Source organism: Kogia breviceps, chromosome 5 (assembly GCF_026419965.1).
Source record: "Kogia breviceps isolate mKogBre1 chromosome 5, mKogBre1 haplotype 1, whole genome shotgun sequence".
In the NCBI taxonomy this organism is placed as follows: domain Eukaryota; kingdom Metazoa; phylum Chordata; class Mammalia; order Artiodactyla; family Physeteridae; genus Kogia; species Kogia breviceps.
In genome coordinates this window covers 53,763,646-53,775,469 of record NC_081314.1, presented here as the reverse complement: position 1 = coordinate 53,775,469, position 11,824 = coordinate 53,763,646, and the positions used below count along the sequence as shown (strand labels likewise).

The window sequence follows — 11,824 nt, the reverse complement described above, 5'->3', positions numbered from 1 at the left end:
AGCCTGGCTGGGGGGAAGCATTTCAATCCCTAAGTAAGACATTTGAAATTGCAGTGAATGGAAATGAGTTAAAGTTGCAACCCAGAAAGAAATTAAAGGGACAGATAGATCATGTCCATGGGTTAGAACTCTCAATGGTAAGATGTCAGTAGTCCCCAAATTGATCTGTTATTTCAGTGCCATCCCAATCAAAATCTCAGCAAGCTTTCTTTTTTCTTTTTGGTAGAAGTTCATATGCTGATTTTAAAATTTATATGAAAACGCAAAAGACTTAGAATTGCAAAAGACAATCTTGAATAATAACAAAAGTGGCAGACTTACACTACTAGATTGATAAATCTTACAAGTCTAAGACATCAATTTTGTATTGCAGAAGACTAAGCCCTTGGTTATTAATACACACACGCACATGCACAGCCTAAGGGGGAAGGCAGGGAAGGCTATGACATGATGGTGGCCAGGTTGATAGTGGCATCTCCGACTTGCCTTTTTGGGTGGCGGCTTTCCTGCTGGAGGACTAGGCCTCGCATCCAGCACAGAGGCCCAGGCAAGATGGAGGAGGGGGAGTTTCCAGCCCCACACTTAATATTATTGCTTCTTTTCATCTTGTTTATGGTTTCCTTTGTTGTGCAAAAGCTTTTAAGTTTCATTAGGTCATATTTGTGTATTTTTGCTTTTATTTCCATTTCTCTAGGAGGTGGGTCAAAAATGACCTTGTTGTGATTTAAGTCATAGAGCATTCTGCCTATGTTTTCCAATAAGGGTTTTATAGTGTCTGGCGTTATGTTTAGGTCTTTAAACCATTTTGAGTTTCTTTTTGTGTATGGTGTTAAGGAGTGTTCTAATTTCATTCTTTTACATGTAGCTGTCCAGTTTTCCCAGCACCACTTATTGAAGAGGCTGTCTTTTCTCCATTGTATATTCTTGCCTCCTTTATCAAAGATAAGGTGACCATGTGTGTGTGGGTTTATCTCTGGGCTTTCTATCTTGTTCCATTGATCTATATTTCTGTGTTTGTGCCAGTACCATACTTGTGCCAGTCTTGATTACTGTAGCTTTGTAGTATAGTTTGAAACTGGGGAGCCTGATTCCTCCAGCTCTGTTTTTCTTTCCCAAGATTGCTTTGGCTATTTGGGGTCTTTTGTATTTCCATAAAAATTGTGAAATTTTTTGTTCTAGTTCTGTGAAAAATGCCATTGGTAGTTTGATAGGGATTGCACTGAATCTGTAGACTGCTTTGGGTAGTATAGTCATTTTCACAATGTTGATTCTTCCAAATCCAAGAACATGGTATATCTCTCCATCTGTTTGTATCATCTTTAATTTCTTTCATCAGTATCTTACAGTTTTCTGCATACAGGACTTTTGTCTCCTTAGGTAGGTTTATTCCTAGGTATTTTATTCTTTTTGTTGCAATGGTAAATGGGAGTGTTTCCTTAATTTCTCTTTCAGATTTTTCATCATTAGTGTATAGGAATGCATGAGATTTCTGTGCATAAATTTTGTATCCTGCTACTTTACCAGATCCATTGATTAGCTCTAGTAGTTTTCTGGTAGCATCTTTAGGATTCTTTACGTATAGTATCATGTCATTTGCAAACAGTGACTGCTTTACTTCTTCTTTTCCAATTTGGATTCCTTTTATTTCTTTTTCTTCTCTGATTGCTGTGGCTAAAACTTCCAAAACTATGTTGAATAACAGTGGTGAGAGTGGGCAACCTCGTCTTGCCCCTGATTTTCGTGGAAATGGTTTCAGTTTTTCACCATTGGGAATGATGTTGGCTGTGGGTTTGCCATATATGGCCTTTATTATGTTGAGGTAAGTTCCCTCTATGCCTACTTTCTGGAGGGTTTTTAATCAGAAATAGGTGTTCAATTTTGTCAAAAGCTTCTTCTGCATCAATTGAGAGGATCATATGTTTTTTATCCTCCAATTTGTTAATATGGTGTATCACATTGATTGATTTGCATATATAGAAGAATCCTTGCATTCCTGGGATAAACCCCACTTGATCATGGTGTATGAGCCTTCTAATGTGCTGTTGGATTCTGTTTGCTAGTATTTTGTTGAGGATTTTTGCATCTATGTTCATCAGTGATATTGGCCTGTAGTTTTTTTTGTGACATCTTTGTCTGGCTTTGGTATCAGGGTGATGGTGGCCTCATAGAATGAGTTTGGGAGTGTTCCTCCCTCTGCTATCTTTTGGAAGAGTTTGAGAAGGATAAGTGTTAGCTCTTCTCTAAATGTTTGATAGAATTCGCCTGTGAAGCCATCTGGACCCGGACTTTTGTTTGTTGGAAGATTTTTAATCACAGTTTCAATTTCAGTGCTTGTGATTGGCCTGTTTATATTTTCTATTTCTTCCTGGTTCAGTCTCAGAAGGTTGTGCTTTTCTAAGAATTTGTCCATTTCTTCCAGGTTGTCCATTTTCTTTGCATATATTTCCTTGTAGTACTATCTCATGATCCTTTGTATTTCTGCAGTGTCAGTCATTACTTCTCCTTTTTCATGTCTAATTCTATTGATTTGAGTCTTCTCCCTTTTTTTCTTGATGAGTCTGGCTAATGGTTTATCAATTTTGTTTGTCTTCTCAAAGAACCAGCTTTTAGTTTTATTGATCTTTGGTATTGTTTCCTTCATTTCCTTTTATTTATTTCTGATCTGATCTTTATGATTTCTTTCCTTCTGCTAGCTGGGTTTTTTTGTTCTTCTTTCTCTAATTGCTTTAGGTGTAAGGTTAGGTTGTTTGAGATTTTTCTTGTTTCTTGAGGTAGGATTGTATTGCTATAAACTTCCCTCTTAGAACTGCTTTTACTGCATCCCATAGGTTTTGGGCCATTGTGTTTTCATTGTCATTTTTTTCTAGGTATTTTTTTGATTTCCTCTTTGATTTCTTCAGTGATTTCTTGGTTATTTAGCAGCATATTGTTTAGCCTCCATGTATTTGTATTTTTTACAGTTTTTTTTTTCCTGTAATTGATATCTAGTCTCATAGAGTTGTGGCCAGAAAAGATACTTGATACTATTTCAATTTTCTTAAATTTACCAAGGCTTGATTTGTGACCCAAGATATGATCTATCCTGGAGAATGTTCCATGAGCACTTGAGAAGAAAGTGTGCTCTGTTGTGTTTGGATGGAATGTCCTATAAATATCAATTAAGTCCATCTTGTTTAATGTGTCATTTAAAGCTTGTGTTTCCTTATTTATTTTCATTTTGGTTGATCTGTCCATTGGTGAAAGTGGGGTGTTAAAGTCTCCTACAATTATTGTGTTACTGTTGCTTTCCCCTCTTATGGCTGTTAGCATTTGCCTTATGTATTGAGGTGCTCCTATGTTGGGTGCATAAATATTTACAATTGTTATATCTTCTTCTTGCATTGATCCCTTGATCATTATGTAGTGCCGTTCTTTGTCTCTTATAATAGTCTTTATTTTAAAGTCTATTTTGTCTGATATGAGAATTGCTACTCCAGCTTTCTTTTGATTTCCATTTGCATGGAATATCTTTTTCCATCCCCTCCCTTTCAGTCTGTAGGTGTCCCTAGGTCTGAGGTGGGTCTCTTGTAGACAGCATATATATTGGTTTCGTTTTCGTATCCATTCCACCAGTCTATGTCTTTTGGTTGGAGCATTTAATCCATTTATATTTAAGGTAATTATCAATATGTATGTTCCTATTACCATTTTCTTAATTGTTTTGGGTTTGTTATTGTAGGTCTTTTCCTTCTCTTGTGTTTCCTGCCTAGAGAAGTTTCAGGAAGAAACTTTAAACTTCATCTTAGCTGCCTAAAAGAATTTAGATAGAGGGCCTGTTCCCTCAATAGAGCTATCACCAGAGATATCTGCCCAAAATATGGGGTAGATGTGTTGGGGGAAACTCTAGGCAGAACCTAACGATCAGAGTCCATCCTGTATCCTATTGTCTCTGGGTGGCCCAGCAAACATTTATTTACCACACATTTGCTTTTCCATCTCCACGTGAATTACCTTCCTTCCCTTTGAAGCCCCAAACCACTACCCCTAATATCCTCTTTTGTCTTTAGCTGAAGATGATATTTAAGGTGAGGTTTTCAGCCATTCTGGTGAGTTATTCAGTTTTCCTGGGTCTCTCCCACGGATCCACGTTATTAAATTTTTGTTTGACTCTCTTCCGTTGATCTGTCTCAGGTCAATTGAATTCTTAGATGAGCCAGAAGAACCTAGAAGGGAGATGCAAGTTTCTTCCTCTCTGTCAGTAAGTAAAGTGTTATTCTGTGAATCATTAAAGCAAATCATTGAATCCACAAAGGCAGTCTGGGAACCTCCTTTGGTAAAAGTACCAGTGACAACCCAGGACTTTGGAGTGCTATCCGAAGTAGGAATGAGTCTTGTGGGACTGAGCCCTAAATCTGTGGGGTCTGTGCTAACTTCAGATAGTGTCAGAACTAAATTATAGGACATTTAGTTGGTGTCTGGAGAGAACTGGAGAATTGTTTGTTGTGCAAAACCCACACATTTGGTGTTAGAAGTGTTCTGTGAGTAGGAACTGATGGTAGTTAGTACTGGGATATTGAGACTCTTGATTTTTTTTTAAGAGAAATGGTGTGGGATGGTTGGGTGGGGGTGGGAAACCTATTATCTGATAATGATCTTTGAAAGGTTTGTAGAGTGAGGAGTTCCACCAAGCTGGGATCCAGCAACCCTGTCCTTTTGAAAACCTCTAGTCAGTGACCTAAAGATGAAAAAGGACTTCGTGGAACATTCTTTTGCCAGACTTGTTGGCTCGTACTGAGCAGTGTGCCCCCATCCCTACTGTTGCCAAATTATTGATCTGAAATAGCTTCTCAGGACTTATTTCTTTTAAATAGACTCAAAGTGGCATTTTATCCATTTCAAAAATGTTTATATCTTTCAGTCCCGCACCAGACCTAGTAATTTATAAACAAAACCTTTTTTCTTCTTTTTCTTTTTTAAAATTTCTGTTTTCAAACTGTTATCTTGCATAACGAATGAGCAAGAAAGCATTGGGCGGGCTTTCCTGGTGGTGCAGTGGTTGAGAGTCTGCTTGCCGATGCAGGGGACACGGGTTCGTGCCCCTGTCCGGGAAGATCCCACGTGCCGCGGAGCGACTGGGTCCGTGAGCCATGGCCGCTGAGCCTGCGCTCCGCAAAGGGAGAGGCCACAACAGTGAGAGGACCGCGTACTGCAAAAAAAAAAAAAAAAAAAAAAAGAAGGCATTGGGCACTGTTCCATTTACTAATCATTGATATACTTTCTCATCTCTTCAGAAAATAAGACTGTAGACTTCATATAACTCACTCTTCTTTTATCCATGGGCCAAAACATTTTTAATAACAGAACACCAATTTTTCCATATTCAGTACCCAAACAACATGCATGCATTAACCCCACCAGAAATCAGCACTTCAGCAGAAAATTCAACCAGGAATTTACTCTGCTTGCTAGCAGCTCAGTTGAGCCATCTGAGAGTTGGGAAAAATAGCTAATGAATATAGTAAATATTAATTTCCCCAGATCCTTTGAGTTCTATCTCCATATTATCAGGAAATAACTTACTAGACCATATTATCTGTGTTTCCTCATGACACGACTTCCTTAAGTCATAATTAAACACCATGCTGTTGGCTTTTTAAAGAAGATAACAATAAAAGAAAGAATCATTTGAAAAATATTTCTGGATCTTCTACAAAACTATAGTCAAAGATATGTCTATTAAGTTACTTATATAAATATACACCTACTAAGCCTTCCTACTGTAAGGTACCAGAGAAATGTAAATGCTGCCTTTTATTGAAGCATGGGGATCGCATACAGTCAGCCCTCCATGTATGATGGTTCCACATCCATGGATTTGATCAACCTCAGATGAAAAATATTCGGCTAAAAAAATCCAGAAAGTTTCAAAAAGCAAAACTTGAATTTGCCGTGCCCTGGCAACTATTTCATAGCTTTTACACGGTATTTACAGCTGTTTATATAGCATTTACATTGTATTAGGTATTATATGTGGTCTAGAGGTGATTTAAAGGATGCAGGAGGATGTGCATTGGTTATATGCAAATACTATGTTGTTTTATATAAGGGACTTGAGCATCCACGGATATTGGGATCCGAGTGGGTCCTGGAACTAATCCCTGAGGATACCGAGGGACGACAAGGAACAATGACATCCTTGAATATTTTCTTTGGTTCTGATTTCTAGAAAGCTCAGATTTGAGTTAGACCTCTACTCCGAGTTCTTGACACATAAGCACCCAGCGAATCCACTCAGCATCGCTCTCCCCTGCTTCCCTACCCCCCCAATCAGGGAGGGTGTTTTTTTTCCCAAGCTACATCCCTCCTCCATACCTGGAAATCACTGGGGGTGATGAGAAAGGTACTAATGGAAATGAGCTGTACATGTGGTGTCTTTTTGACCATCCTATTTGATACGCATTTTGACACTGCAGGCTGTCGTTTTGTGTAAATACTGTTTTTGTTTTGCTAAGGCAGATGGGGAGAACAGTGCTGTAGGTGCTGTTTGTCTGGTTAAAGCAGCTCTTTCCTGTTTATTCTGTTCTGACCCTGTTTGTTAGTCACTCTCTAGAACAAGTCTAATTCTGCCCTTCTTGCTCCTTTGGAAGAGTATTCTTCCCTTCCCCTGGGGCAGCAATTAATTAATCCTCAGCCTCTCTTTCCCCTATTTTCTTAACTCAAAATACTTTAAGGGAGGAATAGGGAAGGGGGGGAGCTGAATTGCACCTGCACTCACACTTGAGTATTTCAGGCTACCTCTCAACTTTGTTGGTAGCACGGGGGTGGGGGTGGGGGGGGGGTGTAAATGAAAACATAATTGTCTTCTCTATCATCATCATGTGTAATCTGAAGAAATACTTCAAGTGATGCTTAAAATCTGTGGGCTACACAGGGTTTCAAGAGACCTCTGCCTTGCCTGGCACAATTTCTTGGCAGTGGAGCAGTGGTCTGGAATTGGCTGGTGGGGTAGTGGGAAGGTGAGAGGACTCAGACATTTTGTTTTTCACCTTTGAACTGTCTTCCTAAATGGCCTGTGTTTACCTTGAGGATTTTCCTTGCACGTTTGCTCAGGCAAGGAGTCTCTGACTGGCTCCAGAGTCCTCTACAGCAGGGGTCCCCAACCCCAGGGCCACGGACTGCACGGCCTGTTAGGAACCAGGCCGCACAGCAGAAGGTGAGTGGTAGCGAGCGAGCGAAGCTTCATCTGCCCTCCCCATCGCTCACGTTACTGCCTGAACCATCCCCTGCCCCTCTCACCCCCCACCATGCCTCCCCCCCCCCCCCCCCCCCCCCCCCCCCCGTCTGTGGAAAAATTGTCTTTCACGAAATCCGATCCCTGGTGCCAGAAAGGTTGGGGACTGCTGCTCTACAGGGGCCTTCCAATTCTCTTTGATCTATGGTAACCCCAAATAGAGGGCCTTCCTTCCCTCCCTCCTATTCTTCTCTCCCCCAGGTGCAAGTACAAATCCTGACCATGTTACCCTGTAACTATCGCTGGGTTCTGTCTCCTTCTCATTCCCCAAAGTCCAGTCTTAGCTGAGGCTGTATGATCTCTCCTGAGCTGCTTCATACTGCATCTCCCCTAGGTCGTGTCAAATCCATCCTCCATCAGCTGTTCCCCATCTGAGAGCTCCCAGCCCCTGCCCCATAACAGCTGTGCTTCTCAGAGGATGCACAGGACTCCACGTGGATCTGGCCTCGCTTGCCACACAGCTTCACTTTCGCCCCCAATACAGACACAGTCTGGGCTCATCTGGGCAGCCCCAAGAACCTGAACATCTCCAGAAACGCACAAAGCAGTTTTGCCCTCTGGCAGATTCACCCGGGCCAGTCAGGATGACACCTCTTCCAAGAAGCCCTCCCTGATGCCCCCACACCTCCACAAGACTGATCGACAAGCCCCTTTATGATCCCTTACCTCCGCGCCCTATCCGTGCTAGTGCCACTCTGTGCTTTTGCGCCTGGCCTCCGCAGGTATTTGCACACTTTGGGGAAAGGAGTGTGTCATAAACGTCTTTGTATCCCCGGGCCCTAGCCCATTAGCTGTGCCCCCTAAACCTCGAGAACTTCTCTCTGCAAAGGAGCCAGGGTGCCCTCCCTCAGTGTGTCTTTAACCCAGGGCAGGTGACCTGGACCCAGACGGGGTGACCAAGGAGCCTCCATAGCATCGGCGGTCACTGTCCGCCCAGTCAGGCCTCACGGACCAAGGGAGTAATGGCGAAGGTCGCCACAGCCGGCTGGTTCCGGCGCTCAGGGTCGCGCGGTGGATCTGCTCCCGGCGCAGAACTTTGGCGGCCTGGGGCGTCTGGCGCACGCGCGCGGTCGTCATGACAACGCCGCTGCCGCGGCCCGCGGGAGGCAGAGAGCATGAAGCGTAGCCCGCAGCAGGCCAGGCCTGAGTCCCGGACCCCACCTTCCGCCCCATCTACGACCCCTACTCCAGCGTGGGCTGCGGCCGACGATAGCGGTAAGAAATAGGGTGTGCTTTGGCGCCGGCCTGGCCCGGACGAAACGCGCGAGGGCTGTCGGGGCCAGGCCGATTCTTCCGAGCAGACTTCGGGCCAGAGGTGGTCAGGCGGGAGGGTGCCCCAGGGAACCCCAGCTGTGGCCGGAACTTCAGGGCGGAACCCCAGCTGTGGCCGGAACTTCGGGGCGCCCCCAAACGCAGGCGGGAGCGGAGCCCCAAGTTCCCGCAGCGGGTACGCAGTTCGCGCGGTGGGTTGTCCTGAAGTACTGAAGTGTGTGTGTCGCTTTGCTCTTACGGTCTCTGAGAAGGTTGTCTGGATATACTTCTTGGGCCCCTTTTTGTGCAGTCTCCAGAAAGCAGGGCCCAGGTGGGCGAGAGGGTCTGGAAACCGCTCTTTGCACCTCTGCGCCAGCTCGGTTTTAAGTATTTCTGCACCCATGAATTATCTGGTAGCAAGTATAGTGTGAACGCCCTCTCCCTCCACCATTTCCATTTTGGACACTTGTGTTGTAGATATGGAATTGTGCCAGAAGCCTTCGTATTCCTCAAAGCATCATGAGATGAGCATTGATATACTCTGCTTTTAGCATAAGAGGAAATTTAAGATGGAAGAATTTAACTTGCAGCGTCACACAGACGTTCTGGATAGGCACCCAAGTCTGACATCCTCAACCCTTGGATTTCCCAGTACTTGGCTGTTCCAGTATAGGAGGGCATTGGGGACCACCTCCAAAATGAGCCCTTAACTAGAATTTTTTAAACAGGCTGTTAAGAATACAGAAAGGGAAGTAAAAATTATTTGGAATTCAAGACTCCTGTGTGGATTAAAAATGAAATCTAGGGTAGAGTCTTGACATTTTCTTGTGTAATTGGTTATTCCTAGGTTTTGCTTTACAATTTGCAGACTGGTTTATTATTTTCTCCTAATATGAATACACTATAGGAAACAAATTATTGGTGCCATAGAATCCTGACATACAATACTTAGGTGAATTTTAAGTAAAAGAGAGAGTAGCAGAAAGATTTAGCCAAAGCTTTAAAATAATCTACATCCATGGCCAGGTAATTAAATACAAATATTCTTGTAAATTTCTTTAGCTTGTAATCTAAGATTCCTTCATGTCTTCACAAAAACTTGACCTGTAAGTCTGACATCTGTCTGCGTGTCCTGGATACGGTTGTGCCAGCCGAGGGCAGGCAGAGTGAACGTCAGAGAAATTCTCAGGGCAATCCTCTCTTCTCTTTGATGACATACTTAAGATCGTTTAAAAATCAAAATGGAGTAACTGTGGTACAGGCATGCAAAATGAAGCCAAGTGGCCATTGTGGATATGATTTCAGCTTCATTCCTTCATCACTGAGAACTTGAATTTTCTCTGAACTGTATCAGACTCAAGGACACTACCAGCTGTTTTCAAAACAGAATCTGCTAGCAGCTGCTAGTTGCAACCTTGTAGTTTCAAATTACCCCCACCTTTGCAATTTTGTAATTGTTTCAGACTCCTAACCAATCCTTGCTTACCAAGCACCCTTACTTCTTGCCAGCTCCAATCCTAATTCTTGACAGTTTTGTAACCTTGTGGGTTTTTTGCCTTTATAAGCCCCCACCATTTTGTAGTCTGGTGGAACACAGTTCAAGTGCTTCTTGGATCTGTGTCTCCTGGGTTGCAGTCCTAACAAACCCCAAATAAACACGTTTTTATTTCAATCAGGTCTCTATTTCTGAAATTTTGTTTAACATTTTTAATACCGAGGAAAGTAGTAGCCAGAAGAGAGGAAAGAAACCCAGTGGGAGCCCAGCTCCAGGAAGTAAATCCGTTTGAGATCTACTGCTTTGTTTTCTGTTGAGGACGCTAAACTAGCATTTTTTGGATTGCATTCCATGTTAACCATGGTCACGAAAGTCCTAAGTCTGGGAGCACTTTTAAACCTCCCTCCCGGCCAGGCTCAACAATCTGAGGAATCTTTGAGCACCTGAGAGTTTTAAATGTCCTGGTAAGTGTTGTAGATAGGAATCTGTTTAGCATTGTTCAATTCATCATTTCCCAAACTTATTTGTCAATAAAACCTATTCTATTTAGAGCATCTTTGATCATCTTGTAGATTAGTATTCCACAGAACACAATTTGGGAAATATCGTGCTAAAGTATTATTTAAATACATGAAAATTTCCTAAAGTAAGTGAAAGATTTCTTTAAAAAATATTTTTTTAATTGAAGTATAGTTGATTTACAATGTTGTGTTAGTTTCAGGTGTATAGCACAGTGATTCAGTTATGCATATGTATATATAGGTATATTCTTCTTCAGATTCTTTTCCATTGTAGGCTATTACAAGATACTGAATATAGTTCCCTGTGCTATATAGTAGGTCCTTGTTGTTTATCTATTTTATATCTGGTAAGTGAAAGATTTCTTAACGTACATCCATCCACAAGACAGAAATTATGCTGACATTAAAAATTTTCAGAGAATATCTAATGATATGGGAAAGCTGCTCACAATGTTAACTGAAGAAAAAAAGGATACAGAAAAAGAAAAATAATAGGGAAGAAATACCCCCAGACCTCAGTTGTGGTGGTTCTTTGGTAGTGGGATTGCTGATGAATGTTTCTTTTCTTTTCTTTTTTTTTCTTTATTTTCTTTTTGATATTGAAATTTCCAAGTTATCTGAAATAAGTGTGGGTTAAATTTATTTATATATTTATTTGGGCTGCACTGCAGTGCAGTGAAAGCACAGAGTCCTAACTACTGGACCACCAGGGAAGTCCCCTAAATTTATTTTTTAAACGTTTATTTTAAAAAAACTATAAGAAAAGTTTATTTGCTTTCACTTGTAATATGATGTTCCTCATCTTAAATCTTGTTTTGCACATTTGTTTAGCACTCTTTAGTTCATATAGTGCAGAAATCCACTCAGCAAATAAGATCTTTGAGATGTAGAGACTTAGAGAAGCTGGATCCTAAAGACCTCAGACTGATTGAATAGTGATATCTCTGAGCATGGACTCTTAAAGAGACATACCCAAAAGGTAGGACAGAAAATACAGACAGTGGTGTGTGCTTCTAAGAAAAGTGCCAGCATACCTTCTACCCACGAAGGCCTGGGCCTCAGAAAGGATGCTTTTAAAGTAATAGTGAAGGGGAGGGGGGAGGGATAAATTGGAAGACTGGGATTGATATATACACATTACTGTATATAAAATGGATAACTAATAAGGACCTACTGTATAGCACAGGGAACTCTACTCAGTATTCTGTAATGACCTATATGGGAAAAGAATCTTAAAAAGAGTGGATATATGTATATGTATAACTGATTCACTTTGCTGTACACCTT

General features: G+C 41.8%; 1 protein-coding gene across 13 annotated transcripts in view; it reads left to right on the top strand.

Moving 5' to 3' along the window:
• The first annotated feature begins 8,349 nt into the window (after positions 1–8,349).
• LRRC34 (leucine rich repeat containing 34) overlaps positions 8,350–11,824 on the top strand; it is a 30,675-nt gene continuing 27,200 nt past the window's right edge. For all 13 annotated transcript variants that reach the window (XM_067033988.1, XM_067033992.1, XM_067033990.1 and 10 more), the window contains exon 1: positions 8,350–8,485. In XM_067033988.1, the coding sequence (XP_066890089.1) occupies positions 8,386–8,485 (100 nt within the window). In that variant the 5' untranslated portion in view covers positions 8,350–8,385. The remainder of the gene's footprint in view (positions 8,486–11,824) is intronic.